Source organism: Scomber scombrus, chromosome 22, assembly GCF_963691925.1.
Source record: "Scomber scombrus chromosome 22, fScoSco1.1, whole genome shotgun sequence".
Lineage (NCBI taxonomy): Eukaryota > Metazoa > Chordata > Actinopteri > Scombriformes > Scombridae > Scomber > Scomber scombrus.
In genome coordinates, this window is record NC_084991.1 from 20,526,619 (window position 1) to 20,547,450 (window position 20,832).

At 40.7% G+C, this 20,832-nt stretch overlaps 1 protein-coding gene across 3 annotated transcripts in view; it reads right to left on the reverse strand.

Annotated features, from left to right (window-relative positions):
* The window catches only part of abcc9 (ATP-binding cassette, sub-family C (CFTR/MRP), member 9), an 81,978-nt gene that overhangs the window by 26,350 nt on the left and 34,796 nt on the right, over positions 1-20,832 (reverse strand). For 2 of the 3 annotated variants that reach the window (XM_062444110.1, XM_062444111.1), the window contains exons 12-21: positions 16,303-16,341; positions 10,326-10,427; positions 8,069-8,153; positions 7,831-7,911; positions 4,964-5,101; positions 4,223-4,348; positions 3,283-3,382; positions 3,071-3,144; positions 2,327-2,476; positions 1,716-1,870 (exon numbers count right to left, since the gene is read on the reverse strand). In XM_062444110.1, coding sequence (XP_062300094.1) covers positions 1,716-1,870; positions 2,327-2,476; positions 3,071-3,144; positions 3,283-3,382; positions 4,223-4,348; positions 4,964-5,101; positions 7,831-7,911; positions 8,069-8,153; positions 10,326-10,427; positions 16,303-16,341 — 1,050 coding nt within the window. Of the gene's footprint in view, positions 1-1,715; positions 1,871-2,269; positions 2,477-3,070; positions 3,145-3,282; positions 3,383-4,222; positions 4,349-4,963; positions 5,102-7,830; positions 7,912-8,068; positions 8,154-10,325; positions 10,428-16,302; positions 16,342-18,077; positions 18,117-20,832 lie in introns of all 3 variants that reach the window. The other variant, XM_062444109.1, reaches the window with a different exon arrangement.

The following is a 20,832-nucleotide window of genomic DNA, read 5'->3' on the forward strand; positions in this document are numbered from 1 at the left end:
ATATTAAAGGGTCCTGTGTGTAGAGTTTAGTTGCATCGAGAGGAACGGACTCGGCATAAATGGAAATATAATATTCACAAGTATGTTTTAATTAGTGTTTAATCCCATGAAAATGAGAATTAGTGTAAGTTTTCTTTAGCTTAGAATGAGCTCTTTATGTTTGAATAGGTAGCAGGTCTTCTTCATGGATGCAGCATTGGAAGCGAGGACTCCATTAATAGCTATGAAAGCTGCTCAGTGGCTTCTTCCTCTTCCTCTTAGCCCTCTAAAATGATGTAATCGTGCAGCTCTTCTGGACTCTCGCAGTGTGATCGGACCAAATGGATCAAATTCTGATAGTAAAACGAGTCATTTTGCATGTTTGTGAAGCTCAGAAACATTTATCCACTGATTTACAGATGTCTCTTTCACAATGGAAGTCTATGGAAAAAAGTATCACGTGATGTTATGTCAAATTGGCTTCAAAGCCCAGACGCTCATCCTCGGGGTTTGGCTCTCTTCCACTGAGCCATGTTGCACTGCCATGTTTCTACAGCAGCCAAGAACAGACTAACTGGCTCTACAGAGGAGCTTTCATGCTTTTTGGTGAGTTTCTCCTACACAACAGGAAGTGGAGAGGGAGATGAGATAGATACCACTAAATCCTGCAGACTGCACCTTTAAACTAAGACTGTATAAACCAACTATCTGACTTAGAGAGGAGGGGAAACACAGCTCCCCTCTGATGCATTGCAGCTGTTTTATTACCTAGTTCACTGTTGATACTAAAGCACACTTGTATACACAATGTTACTATTATTTATTATATGTTTTACTACTATTGTTTTTTATATTGCTTTTGTACTTATTATTTATTGTTCTTTATTCTTTTTATTGATGCTTTTTTTTTTACTAGTCAGCTCTAGTCAATACCACAAATACTACATCTGCCTATTCTGCAAGGATCACGCTCAATATACTATTAATACTAGGTCAATCAGAGCAGGAAAAGATGATATAAACTGTCAAATATCTGCACTTTAAGTCACACATTTACAAATTATTGCTGTTTCTTCTTTGGTGCTTTGCTAATAATGTTGATTAAAAGTGACAAAAAGCAGATTCAGCACTTTGTGATTAACCTTTGTGTCGTCCTCCCGGGTCAAATTGACCCCGTCTGTTTTGACTGTTCCTTCTTTCCTCCCTTCCTTCTTTCCTTCCTTCCTCTGTTTCTCCCTTCCTCCTTCTCTCTTTCTTTCCTCCTCCCTACCTTCGTCCCTTTCCTACCTTCCTTCCTTCCTTCTTTCCTCCGTCCTTCCTTCCTTCCTTCCTTTCCTTCCTTCCTCCTTTTCTTCTTTCCGTTCCTCCCTCCTTTCCTTCCTTCCTTCCTTCCGTCCTTACTTCCCTCCTTTCCTTTCTTCCTTCCTTCCGTCCTTACTTCCCTCTTTCCTTCCTCCCTCCTTTCCTTTCTTCCTTTCCTCCCTTCCTTCCTTCTTCCTCCCTTCCTTCCTTCCTCCATCCCCCTTTCTTCCTTCTATCGGTCCTTCCTTCTTTCCTCCCTTCCGTCCTTCCATCCTTCCTCCCTTCCTTCCTTCATTGACTCAAGGACAACAGGAGGGTTAAAAGCAGCAACACCAGATTAAGTTAAAAAGATGCAGTTTTTTTGTGTGTTTTGTGTCGTACTGTGTGTTTGTGTGTTTTGTGTAGTATTCTGTAGCATTGTGTGTTAGTGTTACCTGATGGGAGCGTGGATGATCTTGTTGAGAAGGTTGTGATGCAGGTTGGTTGCTGCAGAAAGACCCAGAAACTCCACAGTGAGAGAAGTGATGAGGCATAAAGTGATGCCGGCTGCACACAGGATGATAAACACGGGCAGGTAGTAGGCGTCCTTCTGTGGGTCACACACACACACACACACAGACACACACACACACACACACACACACACACACACACACACACACAACAATATAAGATCAGAAGAAGTGTAACGTTTCAAAAATGCATTAAAAACTTACTTCTATTGATCAAATATTTGTCTTTTTATGCATCTAAATGTTTCCTCATATATTATATACACATTTTTTGTTATATACTTTATTAATTTATGTTACTTATGTCATACTTTTATTAATTTTAGAACAGCTCAAGTTTGTAAATCATGGACATTTTATTAAATTAATCCCTAAAACTCGAAAAAAAGTCGATTATGTCAATTTCAAAGTATCAGCATGAGCTTTCAAAAACAGTCATTTTGTACCTCGGCCTCTGTAAGTTCGGCGGTGGGCATTGAGGTGGTGTTCATGCCGATGGTCTCGGCCAGACTGGTTCCGTTGGACGAGTACGCTCCAGCACCAGTGCTCTGATTGGTTTTGGAGGACGTCCAGCGTGCCAACCAGTAGTCAATGGCAACGATGACAGAGTGCTTGAGTAGTTTAGAGGAAACCATCAGGAAAACCATGAAGAAGCCACCGGAGGACATGTAACACCAGCAAACCTGAGGAAGAGGAGGAAGAGGAAGAAGAGGAGGAGGAGGAGGAGGAGGAGAAAGAGGAAGAGGAGGAAGACGAAGAGGGGGGGAGGAATAGGAGGAGGAGGAAGAGGAGGAGGAGGAGGAGGAAGAGTAGGAGGAGGACGAAGAGGAAGAGTAGGAGGAGGAAGAAGAGGAGGAGGAAGAGGAGAAGGGAAAAGGAGGAGGAGGAGGAGGAGGAGGAGGACGAGGAAGAGGAGGAGGAGGAGGGAGGACGAAGAGGAGGAGTGGAAGGGGAGGAGGGAGGATGAAGAGGAGGAGTGGAAGGGGAGGAGGAAGAGGAGGAGGATGAGTAGGAGGAGGAAGAGGAGGGAGAGGAGGAGGAAGAGGAGAATGAGGAGAAGGAGGAGGAGGAGGAGGAAGAGGATGAAGAGGAGGACGACAAAGAGGACGAAGAGGAGGAGTGGAGGGGGAGGAGGAAGAGGAGGAGCAGTTATTACCACAGATAGATGCAAGTTTGAGTTTTAAAATGTTTTTAAAAGCTTCAACATCTCTTAAAGGTAAATCTAGTAAAGTAAACTTTTTGTGATGCTAATATGAAACAAATAATAAATAACTAACCCTCCAGGGGATTTTCGATCGTCTGTTAGTAGTTGTGGACATGTTGTCATCATCTTCTTCCTCCTCTTCTTCCTCTGATGGGGAGAAAATCAGATTGACAAGGAGGTGATTCAAGCTAATCGATGCTAAAAACACTGAAACCCTTCTTCTATAAACTGGTATCAATCAGTTATAAATAGCCAGTGACTTTGAGGAAGAACTGTATCCGTTACCTTCGTCCTCATCGTCGATCTGGTTCTTTGCCTCTCTGGAGTAGAAAGCTCTCCTCAGTGTTTTCCTCTCTAGTGTTGTTTGACTGTCCTGCTGAATGTCCTGCATGCAGAAGAGACAGAGAATTATAAAAGATGTTACATTAGAAATGAAATAAAGCCTTTACTGGTTATATATGACATTAAGTAGATTGACACCATGTGGATTAAATGGAAGGGTTAACCCTCCTGTTGTCCTCGAGTCAAGGAAGGAAGGGAGGAAGAAGGAAGGATGGAAGGGAGGAAGAAGGAAGGAAAGGAGGAAGGAAGGGAGGAAGAAGGAAGGAAAGGAGGGAGGAAGAAGGAAGGAAAGGAGGGAGGAAGGATGGAAAGGAGGAAGAAGGAAGGAAAGGAAGAAGGAAGGAAGGGAGGAAGAAGGAAGGAAAGGAGGGAGGAAGGATGGAAATTAGTAAGGAAGGGAGTAAGAAGCAGGGAAAGAGGGAGAGAGGAAGGAAGGGATGAAAGGAAAGAAGGGAGGGAGGAAGGAAAGGAAGGAAGGAAGGACGGAGGAAAGAAGGAAGGGATGAAAGGAACGAAGGAAGGGAGGAAGGACAGAGGAAAGAAGTAAGGAAAGAAGGTAGGAGGGAGGAAAGAAAGAGAGAAGGAGGGAGGGAGGAAGAAAAGGAAGGAAGGAAGAAAGGAAGGAAGGAAGGAAGGAAGGAAGGAAGGAAGGAAGGAAGGAAGGATGGAAGGATGGAAGGAGGAAGGAAGGACAGATGGAAGGAAGAAAGGGGGAATGGAGGAAGGAAAGAAGGAAGGGAAGAAGGAAAGAAAGAGAGAAGGAGGAAGGGAGGAAGGACAGACGGAAGGAAAGAAGGGAGGAAAGAAGGAACAGTCAAAACAGACGGGGTCAGTTTGACCCGGGAGGACGACAGGAAGGTTTAATGTGTTTAAGTCACGCTACCTTCTCTAATCCTTGGTCCTGTCTGTTCATCAGCGTCTTCCAGTGATCGTAGAGCTCGACGTCGTGAGTCTGAATGTCCTTTAGAGTTCCCTCCCTCAGCACGGAGCCGTCCTTCATTGCTATGATCTGGAAGAGACATAAAAACAACCCCGAAAACATTAACGGGACATGATAAATAGTCAAGAACTGGATGTTGAAGTAGCTGCTGTGTGTAAGGAAAGTGGAAAATAGGGTTCCAGTAATGCATTATAGAGCTTAAATGTTTAGGTTTGGTTTGAGTGGTTTATCTTGAAGTCTTTACAACTTTTTGTTATGACAGTTTAAACATTTTTGGACCAGTTTTCGAAGCCAAAAGATCGATTTTGAGTCATTTAGCAAAGTTATATATCATATTATACTATATTATCTTTTCCTTTGAGACAACATCCCACCAATCTTAATTTTAAAACACAGTAATTTAAATGGAAATCTATCAGCAAAACTACATAACTATGGAAATATCACTCTAGATTATTTGTGAAGTTGCTGATTTTACTCTACAAACATCTTTTATATTGCTTAAATTGAAATTTAAGGTTCAACTGTTATTCATATTTCACAAAAACACACTGTTGTGATCTGCACTAAGCAGAATTGGGATTATATTATAGGATATAGGATTATAAGATATCCCAATATATAGTCGGATGTTAAACTCTGACACTGTAAACAAGCTATAATGGGTATTTTGGGGTTTCTTACCCAGTCTGCGTGTATGAGATACTGCAGTTTATGTGTGACGAGGACCACCGTCCGTTTATCCTCCTGCAGGAACTTGAGGATTCCTTCCTGCATCAGGTGATCGCTGAGGTGGATGTCCAGCGCTGAGAACGGGTCGTCCTGCGAGACACGAGAGAGAGACGACAGAGATGAAGGAAACAAAGAAATTAGGCAACACTGATAAAACTGAAGCATCTGATACCAAAACAGATATTAGGGAGTAAAAAAAATCCATCTTCAATCCATCTTCGTCTCAAGAATTTGAAAACCAGATTCAGATTCAGCTTTATTTTTAGGGAGGAAGGAAGGAAAGGAGGAAGGAAGGAAAGGAGGGAGGGAGGAAGGAAGGAAAGGAGGGAGGGAGGAAGTAAGGGAAGGAAAGGAGAGAGGAAGTAAGGAGGGAAGGAAGGTAGGAGGGAGGGAGGAAAGAAGGAAGGAGGGAGGGAGGAGAAAGGAAAGAAGGACAGAGGAAAGAAGGAAAGGAGGAAGGAAGGAAGGAAGGAAGGAAGGAAGGAAGGAAGGAAGGAAGGAAGGAAAGGAGGGAGGGAGGAAGGAAGGAAAGGAAAGGAGGGAGGGAGGAAGTAAGGGAAGGAAAGGAGAGAGGAAGGAAGGAGGGAAGGAAAGAAGGATGGAGGGAGGAAAGAAGGACAGACGGATGGAATACTATACTAATACAGCTAGATAAAGAACAGCTGAATAAAGTGCTTGAGAATATTGCACAAGAGTGTTGCTCTGAATAGAGTAAAGTACAAAGTGAAGTGCCAGGGTTTTTTGCACATAAAATATACATAAATAACATATAATTAGATATAAGAGCCCTAAGGGTTAGTGCAAAGGACTGTGCCAGGGAGGATGGAAGGGAGGAAGGAAAGGAGGGAGGAAGGAAGGAAGGAAAGGAGGGAGGGAGGGAGGAAGGAAGGAAAGGAAGGAAGGAAGGACAGAAGGAAGGAAGGTATGAAGGAAAAAAAGAAGGAAGGAAAGAAGGAAGGAAGGAAAGAAGGAAGGAGGGAAGGAAGGACAGAAGGAAGGAAGGAAGGACATAAGGAAGGAAGGAAAGAAGGAAGGAAGGAAGGAAGGAAGGAAGGAAGGAAGGAAAGAATGAAGGAAGGACAGAAGGAAGGAAGGAAGGAAGGAAGGAAAGAAGGAAAGAAGGAAAGAATGAAGGTATAGGTAGGAAGGAGGGAAGGAAGGAAGGACATAAGGAAGGAAGGAAAGAAGGAAGGAGGGAAGGAAGGAAGGAAGAAAGGAAGAAAGGAAGGAAGGAAGGAAGGAAGGAAGGAAGGAAGGAAAGAATGAAGGAATGTCTATCTTGCAGGGTGGGTGGGTGCTTTATACTACAGTGAGCCCTGTTTATAACCCCTCTGTGTGTTTCATGCTGAGTGTGTATGACGTTACCGTATACTCCGATCCTGAGATCAGATATGAAAAAAAAAAAAAAAAGCCCGAGCAGAGCGGCTACACTTTCATAGAGAAATAATATTAATCAAAAGAAAAACAGTCCCCTCCTCATTATACATTACAGGCTCACAACTAGACATTACAGAGTGTGATGAGTGCATGAAAGAACGCCAGTCTCATTAAAAGCTCGCGCTGGCAACAGGAAATGATGCAACCTGCCTCGGAAAGATAAACACATGACACAACGCACAGCGGAGACACGGACGCCTCCTCATCCCTACAGCAGACTATGTGCTATATGTGTCACATTATATATTATAGCGCTGTGTGATGCAGGCAGCCGTACAGACATGCAATGAGTTGTTAAGGCTGCAGGAAAAAAGGGTGGATATTAATCTAATTTAAATCTGAGGTAATACAAGAAATATTAAGAGAATTGAAATGTTTCCATGACAACATGTGATAAAAAGTCACTAAAGATGAGTTTATTCTAACGTTGTGAGGGGTCAGTGATTATAAAGGAGGTTAAATCTGAAGTCAGACCTTTAAGATTTAACTCAGGAGGGTTTTTTCCTCATTTTTAAAATATTTAACATGTGACTGAATACACATATTACTGTTTTTAATTCTTTCAAATCAACATTTTTTTTAACCCTTTAGACCCGGTCTGTTCTGACTGTTCCTTCTTTCCTCCCTCCCTCCTTCTTTCCTTCCCTCCTTCCTTTCCTCCTTCCTTATTTCCATCTGTCCTTCCTCCCTCCTTCCTCCCTTCCTTCCATCTGTCCTTCCTCCCTCCTTCCTCCCTTCCTTCTTTCCTCTGTCCTTCTTTCATTCCTACCTCCCTCCCTCCTACCTTCTTTCCTCAGTCCTTCCTTCATTCCCTTCCTCCGTTTTAATGGGAACACTTACCCTAACAGCTGATCTTAGATCTTAGGAAGGAAGGAAGGAAGGAAGGAAGGAAAGAAGGGAGGAAGGAAGGAAGGAAGGAAGGAAGGAAGGAAGGAAGGAAGGAAGGAAGGAAGGAAGGAAGGGAGGACAGAAGGAAGGAATGAAGGAAGGAAGGGAGGAGGGAAGGAAGGAAGGACAGAAGGAAGGAAGGAAGGAAGTCAGGACAGAAGAAAGGAAGGAAGAAAGAAAGAAAGGAAGGAAGGAAGGAAGGAAAGAAGAAAAGAAGAAAAGAAGGAAGGAAAGAAGGAAGGAAGGAGGGAACATTTACCCTAACAGCTGAAAACATTGGATTGAAAACAAAATTAGAAAAGTCATCAAATGTAATAAGTTACATTACTTTAATGAAGTCATTGAAATAGTTACATTACTTATTACATTTTAAATAGAGTAACTACTAATCTGTAACCTTCCCAATGCTGTGAATGGCAGATATAAGAGCAGAAAATGCAGTATGTGTTGTTGCTATGGTGATAATCAGCTAAAAAAACCCTTCTTTAACTCACCAAGAAGACGATGTTGGTGTTTTGGTAGAGAGCTCGAGCCACACAGATTCTCTGCCTCTGACCTCCACTCAGGTTGATGCCCTGAAGCAAAGCAACACACCATGAGTAAACAGACAAATATCAGCATAAAAACATGAAAATAAACATACTTAGAGTTCATAGACTCTCCGTGCATGTGCTACAAATGATAAATATAATCATAAATATACACTCAGCGATGAATTTAACATGTGCATACTCGCTCTCCGATCTCAGTCTGGTCTCCAAAAGGCAGCAGGTCGATATCTAGCTGCAGAGAGCAGGTGTCAATCACTGTCTTATACCTGGAAAACACAACATGAGAATCTGAATATCAGCAAGTCTGAATCATACACAAACAGCTTCAGTGAGGTCTAATGGAGGGATGAACATCATTCATTTATATTATATATACACACAAGCTTTATTTAATCAGGTTTAATCTCATTGAGATAAACATCTGCTATACGAGAGAGGCCCGAGTACGACAGATAGAAAGAAAAACAAACATAATCACACGTAACAGAAGGACATAAAGCAAGGAAGGAAATTAACTCATGTTCATTCAAGGGCCACATACAGGAAGGAAGGAAGGAAGGATGGGAAGGAAGGAAGGAAGGAAGGAAGGAAGGAAGGAAGGAAGGAAGGAAGGAAGGAAGGAAGGAAGGAAGGAAGGAAGGATGGAAAGGAAGGAAAGATGGAAGGAAGTAAGGAAGAAAAAATAAAGTTAAGGGAAGAAGGAAGGAAGTGAAGACAAGAAAGAAGGAAGGAAGGAAAAGAAGACAAGAAGGAAAGATGGAAGGAAGGAAGCGAAGACAAGAAGGAAGGAAGGAAAAGAAGACAGGAAAGAAAGATGGAACGAAGTAAGGAAGAAGAAATAAAGGTAAGGGAAGAAGGAAGGAAGTGAAGACAAGAAAGAAGGAAGGAAGGAAGGAAGGAAGGAAAAGAAGACAAGAAGGAAAGATGGAAGGAAGGAAGCAAAGACAAGAAGGAAGGAAGGAAAATAAGACAGGAAAGAAAGATGGAAGGAAGTAAGGAAGAAAAAATAAAGGTAAGGGAAGAAGGAAGGAAGTGAAGACAAGAAAGAAGGAAGGAAGGAAGGAAAAGAAGACAAGAAGGAAAGATAGAAGGAAGGAAGCGAAGACAAGAAGGAAGGAAGGAAAAGAAGACAGGAAAGAAAGATGGAACGAAGTAAGGAAGAAGAAATAAAGGTAAGGGAAGAAGGAAGGAAGTGAAGACAAGAAAGAAGGAAGAAAGGAAGGAAAAGAAGACAAGAAGGAAAGATGGAAGGAAGGAAGCAAAGACAAGAAGGAAGGAAGGAAAAGAAGACAGGAAAGAAAGATGGAAGGAAGTAAGGAAGAAAAAATAAAGGTAAGGGAAGAAGGAAGGAAGTGAAGACAAGAAAGAAGGAAGGAAGGAAGGAAGGAAAAGAAGACAAGAAGGAAAGATGGAAGGAAGGAAGCGAAGACAAGAAGGAAGGAAGGAAAAGAAGACAGGAAAGAAAGATGGAAGGAAGTAAGGAAGAAAAAATAAAGGTAAGGGAAGAAGGAAGGAAGTGAAGACAAGAAAGAAGGAAGGAAGGAAAAGAAGACAAGAAGGAAAGATGGAAGGAAGGAAGCGAAGACAAGAAGGAAGGAAGGAAAAGAAGACAGGAAAGAAAGATGGAAGGAAGTAAGGAAGAAAAAATAAAGGTAAGGGAAGAAGGAAGGAAGTGAAGACAAGAAAGAAGGAAGGAAGGAAAAGAAGACAAGAAGGAAAGATGGAAGGAAGGAAGCGAAGACAAGAAGGAAGGAAGGAAAAGAAGACAGGAAAGAAAGATGGAAGGAAGTAAGGAAGAAAAAATAAAGGTAAGGGAAGAAGGAAGGAAGTGAAGACAAGAAGGAAGGAAGGAAGGAAGGAAGGAAGGAAGGAAGGAAGGAAGGAAAAGAAGACAAGAAGGAAAGATGGAAGGAAGGAAGCGAAGACAAGAAGGAAGGAAGGAAAAGAAGACAGGAAAGAAGGGAGGAAGGAAAGAAAAGAAGACAGGAAGGAAAGTGGGCCGGATTGGACATCTCGGCGACCAGTTCTGGCCCACGAGCCTCATGTTTGACCCACCTGACATAAAGCATCATGAAATAAATTTGAATTGAATTACATAATTTTACATTTAACTCACATCATATTTAGACTCAAAACATTCAGTGAGCCCTGCTGCACAAAAGCATCTACATATAATATGTTTCTACACTGTTTTATTCAGGTTGTTCCTTTAATTTTTATAATATAAAGCTAGTTTTAATGCCTAAAATCTCAGCTGCAGGCCAAGTAACAACTTTAACCCACATAAACACTTTTTACACTCATTATGATGAATGAATTCCTGCTTATTTTAACCTTACAATGAGATAAAAACACTTTAAAATGAGATTAAAAAGCACCATAAAATGCCAAAATAAGTGAGAAATTGGTTGTATTAGCAGCATGAGTGTGGTCTTTACCTCTGTTTGTTGAACGGACTCCCGAATGTGATGTTTTCCTCCACCGTCGCGTTCAGCAGCCACGACTTCTGGGCAGCGTAGGCCACCGAGTATCTGTTCTTGCTTCATGAGGTGCATCATGGGAAACGGAGGCAAAACGGAGAGTGTGTTAGAACTACAGGTTATGTGTTCATAAAGCTTCAGAGAGCAGCGGTACTGATCACCGGGTCACTTTCCCAAGAGAGACCCCGAAAAAAAGGCTGATTCCTTAAAGTTATAAAGTTTAACCCTTAAACAGGAAGCAGAGGAAAATTAGATGTTAAATATTATTTTTATTTAACTTCATTTGATCTCATGTGGGCCGGATTATTAAAAAGATGGAAGGAAGGAAGGAAGGAAGGAAAAGAAGGAGGAGAAGGAAGATAAGACAGTAAGGAAAGATGGAAGGAAGGAAGGACGGAAGGAAGGAAGGAAGGAAGGAAGGAAGGAAGGAAGGAAGGAAAAGAAGACAGGAAGGAAAGTAGGAAGAAAGGAAAAGAAGACAGGAAAGAAAGATGCAAGATAGGGAAGAAGAAGGAAGGAAGACAGGAAAGTAAGATGGAAGGAAGGAAGGAAGGAAGGAAGGAAGGAAGGAAGGAAGGAAGGAAGGAAGGAAAAGAAGACAGGAAGGAACGATGGAAGGATAAAAGGGAAGAAGGACAAATGGAAGGAGGGAAGAAAGGAAGGAAAAGAAGACTGGACAGAAGGAAGGAAGGAAGGAAAACAAGGAAGAGAAGACAAGAAGGAAGGACGGAAGGAAGGAAGGAAGGAAGGAAGACAAGGAAGAGAAGACAAGAAGGAAGGATGGAAGGAAGGAAAGAAGGAAGGAAGTGAAGGAAAACAAGACAGGAAGGAAAGTGGGCTGGATCAGACCCCTCGGCGGCCCTGTTCTGGCCCACGTGCCTCATGTTTGACCCCCCTAATATAAACAATAAATATCTCCTGGTGCAAGTTGCCTGTTTAAGGGTTAATTTATGATATAAACACAAATCTTATGAAACTAGTGATTGATAGTTTGAAGAAGAAAAACAAAGCGCTATTTTCCAGGATGGAAACTATCAAAAAAAGTGCACATGTTAAACTTGCAATCTATATTTCTACAAATCATTTTCTATATATGATTTCTACCATATGAGTAAATATGCTGCTATATCTCTCCTACACAAGTTCATACTTCTTTTCCCCTCCATCTCTCTCTCTCTCTCTATAAAATATAAATCTATAAAACCTATATTCTATAAGATCAGTACTCCTGTTCTAGTGAGCTTTATGAATGCGGCAGCCAAACATTTAACAAAGAAGAAGAAAAGCTGTCAAACTCCACCGCAGCATGAGTGATGAGATGAGAGAGATACTCAGTTTATGGATCATGGTTCAGGTTAATGATGAGCTGCACGTCGTCAACAACATCCAAGAACGACAAAATGAAAAACTGACACAGCAACACAACACAACCGCACATTAAAATAAATAAATAATTAATAAAACATCACCAAGGACGAGAACGACTGCAACACTCTGCTGGGAGTCTGATCGTGTTTCGCTCCAACAATGAAAGACTAGAGATAGATTTGTGTCGTCCTCCCGGGTCAAATTGACCCCGTCTGTTTTGACTGTTGCTTCTTTCCTCCTTTCCTTCCTTCCGTCTGTCCTTCCTCCTTCCTCTCTCTTTCCTCCCTTCCTTCTTTCCTCCCTCCATCCCCTTTTCTTCCTTCCTCCCTCTCTCCTTCCTTCTCTCCTCCCTCCCTCCTTCTCTCTTTTTCCTCTCCCCTACCTTCCCCCTTCCTTCTTTCCTTTCCTTCTTTCCTTCCCTCCTCCTACTTTCCTTTCTTCCTTCCTCCCTTCTTCCCTCCCTCATTTCCGTCCTTCCTTCCTCCCTGCTTTCCTTCCTTCCTTCTTCCTCCCTTCCTCCCTCCTTTCCTTCCTTCCTTCCCCCCTCTTTCCTTCCTTCTTCCCTCCCTCCCTCCTTTCCTTCCTTCTTCCTCCCTCCTTTCCCTCCTTCTTCCTCCCTTCCTTCCTTCCTACTTCCTCCCTTCCTTCCTTGACTCGAGTACAACAGGAGGGTTAAATAAAATAATATATAGTTTTGTGTTTTAAGAAGAGTTTACAATGAATCTGTAATTTCTTGTGTGTGTCTGCTCGTTTCCATGAGAAATGTAGTAAAACTTTTAAATATACACAATATATACACTGAAAAGATGGAAGGAAGGAAAGAAGGGAGGAAGGGAGGAAGGAAGGAAGGAAGGAAGGAAGGAAGGAAGATAAGACAGGAAGGAAGGAAGGAAGGAAAGAAAGAAAAGAAGGGTGAGAAGGAAGACAAGACAGTAAGGAAAGAAGGAAGGAAGGAAGGAAGGAAGGAAGGAAGGAAGGAAGGAAGGAAAGAAAAGAAGGGTAAGAAGGATGATATGACAGTAAGGAAAGAAGGAAGGAAGGAAGAAAAGAAGACAGGAGAGAAGGAAGGAAGGACAAGAAGACAGGAAGGAAAGGAAGACCGGAGAGAAGGAAGGAAGGAAAAGAAGACACGAAGGAAGGAAGGAAGGAAGGAAGGAAGGAAGGAAGGAAGGAAGGAAGGAAGGAAGGAAGGAAGGAAGGAAGGAAGGAAGGAAGGAAGGAAGAAAAGAAGACGAAAGAAAGACGAAAGAAATGGAAGAAGGAAGGATGAAAGGGAGGAAGGACAGATGGAAGGAGGGAAGAAAGGAAGAGAGAAAACAAGAAGGAAGGAAGGAGGGAAGAAAGGAAGGAAGGAAGGAAGGAAAAGAAGGATGTGTATATGGAGAACACTTTTTCAGCCATTGATTTTTCCTAAAATTCAGATTTTCAGGGGATCGTTATTTAATAATAAAGCCTATAAAATGTCTTCTCTTAGTTTGATGCACCTGTGCTGTATATTATATATATATATAAATACCTGCACATGTCATCTATTATTGTTTATTAACCTTTTATTTTATCTGGGTATTCTGAATTATAACATTTCTGGTGTTTTCCTCATTGCAGATTCATGATAGCATTTCCTAAGTTCCTGTTTTTATTGAGTCATTACTCATTTTTTACAGTGTAAAGCATTTAAATTAAATTACTATGTATGAAAAGTGTTATAAAATAAAGTGTTTTTAATGTCATTAAAGTGTATTTTAGTCCTTTATTAGATCCTACAAATACTTGCAAAAGCTTTAACTCCACCAGATATAAGGGCACACATGTTTAGTTTGAGGTAATTTGATTTAATTTATATACACAGTGTATATAAAAAGCATTGTGCTGTAAAAAGCAACGACTCCCAGCATTAAAAACAAGCACAAACCACCGCAGCACAAAACCAGCGATCACTTCGATGGAAGAAGATGATGAGCAGAAGAGAGTAACGCTTTAAAAAAGGCTGATGCAGCGGTTTCTGAACACACACACACACACACACACACACATATATTAAAATGAAGACGAAGATGAAGCCGCTGCAGCAGAAGCAAGACTTTGACCGTCAGACGTTTGACGAGACTGCAGATCTGTCGAAGCTGGAAAAGTGTTGCGTTTACTTAGAATAGGGAATCAATTAGCAGCTGCTCTGGTTATGAATATAAGTGCTCATGAACCCTTTCCTTATATCACACTGAACAAAAATATAAACGCAACACTTTTGTTTTTGCTCCCATTTTTCATGAGCCGAACTCAAAGATCTAAAACATTGTCTATATACACAAAAGACCTGTTTCTCTCAAATATTGTTCACAAATCTGTCTAAATCTGTGTTAGTGAGCACGAGATAATCCATCCACCTCACAGGTGTTTTGACTGTTCCTTCTTTCCTTCCTTCCTTCCTCTTTTCCTTTCTCCCTCTCTCCCTCCTTCCTTCTTTCCTCCATCCTTCCTTTCTTTCATTTCCTTCCTCCCTTCCTTTCTCCCTCTCTCCCTCCTTCCTTCTTTCCTCCATCCTTCCTTCCTTCCTCTCTTCCTTCTTCCCTTTCCTCCCTTCCTCCTCCTCCTTTCCTCCTTCCTCTCTTCGTTCTTCCCTTTCCTCCTTCCTTCCTCCCTCCTTTCCTTCCTTCCCTCCTTCTTTCTTCCTCCCTTCCTTCCTTCCTCCCTTCCTCTTTTCCTTTCTCTCCCTCCTACCTTTTATTATTTCCTCCATCCATCCTTCCTCCCTTCCTTCTTTCCTTTACTCCCTTCCTTCCTCCCTCCTTTCCTCCCTTCCCCCCTTCCCTCCCTCCTTCCTCCCTCCTAAATCTGTGTTAGTGAGCACTTCTCCTCTGCAGAGATAATCCATCCCACCTCACAGGTGTTTTGACTGTTCCTTCTTTCCTTCCTTCCTTCCTTCCTTCCTTTCTCCCTCTCTCCCTCCTTCCTTCTTTCCTCCATCCTTCCTTTCTTTCCTTTCCTTCCTCCCTTCCTTTCTCCCTCTCTCCCTCCTTCCTTCTTTCCTCCATCCTTCCTTCCTTCCTCTCTTCCTTCTTCCCTTTCCTCCCTTCCTTCCTCCCTCCTTTCCTCCCTTCCTCTCTTCGTTCTTCCCTTTCCTCCTTCCTTCCTCCCTCCTTTCCTTCCTTCCCTCCTTCTTTCTTCCTCCCTTCCTTCCTTCCTCCCTTCCTCTTTTCCTTTCTCTCCCTCCTACCTTTTATTATTTCCTCCATCCATCCTTCCTCCCTTCCTTCTTTCCTTTACTCCCTTCCTTCCTCCCTCCTTTCCTCCCTTCCCCCCTTCCTTCCTTCCTTCCTCCCCTCCTAAATCTGTGTTAGTGAGCACTTCTCCTCTGCAGAGATAATCCATCCCACCTCACAGGTGTGGCATATAAAGATGCTGATTAGACAGCATGAATATTCCACAGGTGTGCTTTAGGCTGGCAGCAATAAAAGGCCACTCTGAAATGTGCAGTTCTGCTTTATTGAGGGGGTCAGAAAACCAGTCAGTATCTGGTGTGACCACCATTTGCCTAACCCTAACCCATCTCCTTCACATAGAGTTAATCAGGTTGTTGATTGTAGCCTGGTGAATGTTGGTCCACTCCTCTTCAATGACTGTGCCAAGTTGCTGGATATTGTTTACTGGCCACAATCAACAACCTGATCAACTCTCCCTCCTCCTTCCTTCTTTCCTCCCTCCCTCCTACCTTCTTTCCTTATTTCCTCAGTCCTTCCTTCCTTCCTTCTTTCCTTTCTCCCTCCTTTCCTTCCTTCCTCCCTCCCTCCTTTCATTCCTTCTTCCTCCTTCCTCCCTTCCTTCATCCCTTCCTTCCGTCCTTCCTTTCCTCCCTTCCTTCCTCCCTCCTTTCCTTCCTTCCTTCCTCCCTCCCTCCTTTCCTTCCTTCTTCCTCCTTCTTTCATCCCTTCCTTCCTTCATCCTTCCCTCCCTTCCTTCCTTCCTTCCTCCCTCCTTTCCTTCCTTCCTTCCTTCCTTTCCTTCCTTCTTCCTTTCTTCCTGGGATGGGTTAGGGTTAGGCAAGTATGCCACTTTAGCATATAGAAGCTGTTTTTCTCTTTTTTTCTTCAGTTTTTTAATACTGCATACACATTTCCTGTATTTCCTGGTTGTATTCTAATAAAAGAGGCAGATAAATAATGCTATATGGTCATTATAGCATTGCTAAAACATTAAATCTAATGGAGGCCTCAGACTTTTGCACAGTACTGTATATACAGTATATATATATATATATATATATATATATATATATATATATATATATATATATATATATATATATATATACTGTATATACAGTATATATATACTATATATATATATATATATATATATATAATATATATATATATATATATATATATGTGTGTGTGTTCATGGAGGACAGAGCAGTATAAAACAGTACTTTCTTCTGAGAGAGAGGAGATGATGAATGAAGTTAAAATCAGATGAGACGAGGATGAGGATGATAGAGTGAGAGTGAATGAAAGGGGGTAACGTCAGATCTGAAACAGGAAGCAGGAAACAGGAAGAAGAACCTTTATACCTCCTGATGTCTTCGTTAGACTCCTCTGTCTCTGACCAACTGTCAAAGCCACCAGTCAGTGTGTTAGAATAAGCCTACTGCAATAAAAACCGTGTGTACATACAGCATGTGCAAGCTTTTTTTGTTTGAGCAAAGTGGAGGGGGGAAAAAAAGAAAAGAAAAGAAAAGAAAAGAAATAAAACAAATTGAAGAGAGAGACAGACGTGTTTTGCATGAAGACATGATGTTGGCCTGCCAACTGTTTAATCACATTAACCTTCCCCACCCAGAGAAGAAGAGCCATGCTGTAAGTGATGCAGTCATTGTCTGTCTGGGATAATTAGGTTTTTGTGGCTTCTTTGACAATGAGGTGTAATATTTTTATGTGCACGAGGGTGTGTGTGTGTGTGTGTGTGTGTGTGTGTGTGTGTGTGTGTGTGTGTGTGTGTGTGTGTGTGTGTGTGTGTGTGTGATAATGATGCCCTGAGTTAAAGGTTTAAGTATATTCAGAAGGACTTAGAGCTTAGACTTGAGGCCCTATACTAAAGGTTTGCGTGTGTAAAAACGTGTGCAAACTTGACATCACCTGCAAAAAATGTGCAAGCTGATCTACTAACGCAGCGCACTGAGGTTTGCATCTTTCAACTGTGCAAAAAGATAATACGCGCCGTTCATTTAGTACGTTTACCGTAATTAATGTAATATGAAGTGTTTTAAAGTGTGCAAAATACAGGGAGGAGAAAATGCTTTCTTCACAAGAGTAACATTGTTTAAAAATAAGACTATAAAACAGTAAAAAAAAAACAATGCATAAAGGAAAAATTACACACTGGACAACACACAAGGCTGCCAAGTTAAAAACGTTTCTATTTTCATGTGCTTATTATTGAGCTCTTGTTTCAAAGCACTTTAAATTTGAATCTTTCATTTGCACCGTATGTTGTTTTTAATAATTTTAAAGCAAGTCAATATTTTATGCTGTACTCTCATATTTTATGCTCTATTTTAGTCTATTTTTTTGTTTTCTTGCTCTCTTTTTCTTTTCGGTTTTCTTTTTATTATAATTGGAAATTCTTGTTTTTAATTGTATGTTTTTAATGTTTCCAATTTTTACTGTTTAATATTTTGTTTTTAATGTAAAGTACATTGAGTTACCCCTGTGTATGAAATGCACTATATAAATAAAGCTGCCTTGCCTTGGCTAGAGTGCATCATCATTTTCTCTACCTTTTTACTTTCACACATATGTGACATGACTTTTATTTCTTTGGGGTTATAAATAAAAGGGATTGAGAACCACTTTTCTAGGGTTTACAAAAAAATCCTACTTATTCCTCAACGCTGTGTTTTGCTCATAGTGTTGATATGGATAATACGTGGCTGGTGGACAAAAAGTGTTTATGCCGTCATCACTTACTGGCTCAACTTCTGGGTGTATTTATGACTTATTTACATAAAGTGTTAAGAGTGTGTCTCTAAAGATCCCAGAAACACAGAAAGAGCAGCAAAGAAATCATCTAATCAATCATCTTCTGTGTTTTGAGTCTCTGTAATTACACTAAAAACTCATTAAGAACAATAAAATGAAGCTTTTGATGTGAGTTTATGACACTTTCAATCTGTTGAGGGTGTTTTTGCTGCATTTTACTGTTGGCAATACAGGCGTTGACGTCAGTTAAACTTCAGAAACTATTGAGACAAATCAGCTAAACAACTAAAAATACAATTGAATTTTTTCCATTGTGCATAAATGATGAATTATGATTCGGAAAGGACAGAGCAGAGAGAGAAAGTACCTGAAGTTCCCATCGTAGACCCTCTCACAATCAGGCAGCCTGATGTGGCAAGAAGGCAGGAGGTAAAGAGACAGAAACACACACACACACACACACACACACACACACACACACACACAGGCAAAGGTATATCCATGTATATGTGCAATTATATTAATAGAGAGACCCACATGTGCACGTATACATATACACAAACACATAAGACAAAGGTTAGTGTGCAGCCATCGTCTTATGATACTGAGCTGCATCTTTAGACTCTGGTTAAAGTGAAAGTGAGATGCAGAGAGACGCTCCGTTAGATCATAATACATCTTACCCTTACAGTGTGATGTCATATCAACACGGCAGCATCCACTGTAAGCACGTATATATGACCTATAACATGTTTATGATCATCAGAATAACATCCAGTCACATTTTAAAGCTTTATATGACCTGAAAATGTTCTTATAGACAAAAAAAACGATGTAAAAACATTGACTAAGAAGCTACTTAACTCATTAAAAATGGGAAAGTTGCATTTTTAGAGCAACAATTTTCCATTTGTGTGCTGTAATATCTTTAACTCAGGGGGTCAAACATGAGGCCAGTGGGCCAGAACCGGCCCCCCGAGGAGTCCAATCCGGCCTACTTTCCTTCCTGTCTTATTTTCCTTCCTTTCATCTTTCCTTCCATCCATCCATCCTTCCTTCCAACTTTCTTTCCTGTCTTCCTTCCTTCCATCTGTCCTTCTTCCCTTTCTTCCATCTTTCTTTCCCGTCCTCTTTTCCTTCCTTTCTTCTTCCCTTTCTTCCATCTTTCCTTCCTTCCTTCCTTCTTGTCCTCTATTCCTTCCTTCTATCTTTCTTCCTTCCATCTTTATTTCCTGTCTTCCTTCCTTCCATCTGTCCTTCCCTTTCTTCCATCTTTCCTTCCTCCCTTTCTTCCTTCCATCTTTCTTTCCTTCCTTCCTTCCTTCCTTCTTGTCTTCTATTCCTTCCTTCTATCTTTCTTCCTTCCATCTTTATTTCCTGTCTTCCTTCCTTCCTTCTTGTCTTTTTTCCTTTCTTCTTCCCTTTCTTCCAGCTTTCCTTCCTTCCATCTGTCCTTCTTCCCTTTCTTCCAACTTTCCTTCTTCCCTTTCTTCCTTCCATCTTTCTTTCCTGTCTTCCTTCCCTCCATCTGTCCTTCTTCCCTTTCTTCCATCTTTCCTTCCTGTCTTCTTTTCCTTACTTCTTTCTTTCCTGTCTTCCTTCCCTCCATCTGTCCTTCTTCCATCTTTCCTTCCTTCTTTCTTTCCTTCCATCTGTCCTTCCTTCCTTCCATGTTTCTTTCCCGTCTTCTCTTCCTTTCTTCATCCCTTCCTTCCATCTTTCCTTACTGTCCTTCTCCATCTTCTTTTACTTCCTTTCTTCCCTCCGTTCTTCTATCTTTTTAATGGATTTAAATTATCCTCACTGTGTTTTCTTGTCCTTCTAATTACTGTTATATCTGTATTCTCCATAATATTAATTCAGTGTCTTTCTGTGTGAGACGTATTCTCTTCAGTATTATTCAATATCCCCATTTCTTATTGAACCAGCTGTTACATTCATCACAAGTGCCATGAAATATGACTCTGACTGATTTTTTTTTTTTTTTTTTACAAATGAAGCCTTTTGTCCGTGCGGGAGCTAATTGATCTAATTGATTAAATAACTCAAACAGTCATTTAATTGTGTTAAAAGCATCAGAGCAGAAAATCAAATCATACTGAAATTTGTTCTTGGGCACTTGACGATAATGTGCGGATCATTTGTTCCTGTCAGTCTGTATTTTTCTGGCTTTTTACTCTGTGAATAAACATATTAATATTAACATCATAATCTACAAAGTTTATACATTTGAAAATTGCTGAAAAATAAAAAATAAATCATAATGTGTATAATCAAATATGGGATGTGTGGTAAAGTATTTCCTTGTTAACATCAAACTAAAGCATAAAAAACAATAAAATAAAACTATTAAAATAGACTTTTCTTCTTGAAATTAGTTAAAATAGATGTTTTAGTTTGTAGATACCTTGGTTGTGACATTTGAAAATGAAGAAAAAAGACAAAAAAGTGGCAGAAAGAGAAGAAAAAGATGCGAAAAGCTGACTGAAAACATAAATATTGTAACTGAATATTGAAAAAAATAAAAAGTCCGCCCTCATATTCAGGAACAAATGGAAAGCTTTGACTTCCATTGTGTATTAATGGATGTGATTATAGCATTAGAACGGCTCACAACAAAGAAGAAGCATCACAGAGCAATTTATAAGACTTTGAAAAGCTTTGAAATCTACATGGGTGAAGGGGCCCTAAAAAAAAAAATTGGAACATTAGTTAATTTTTTTAAACTTATATTCATTAACAGATATTAATTAAATATTTTATTTACAATGTGTTCATTAAACTAACACTTTATTTTTTCTTATTTCTGGCAAAAATGAACCATCCAAAGCTTCTGCATTGCCCAAACACCCCCCTTTATTTACACGGAATGGTTCAGTCCTGTGTTCTATTTTCAAAGTTCCATGTCAGTTAGTATCGGACTATTAGACAGTTGCAAGAGGTGTGGTTACAGCAAGTGTGCATGGTTGGCACTGCCTTTGTGTGGTGTTGGGGCCCAATGTGATATATGTTCATGTAGCCTAAAACTGTATATATAATGGACGTAACATCCGTGATGTCACCCATTGGTTTGTGGACTTCTGCTTTGAGGCCAATAGTTTCGGATCTGAGCAGCGCCATGT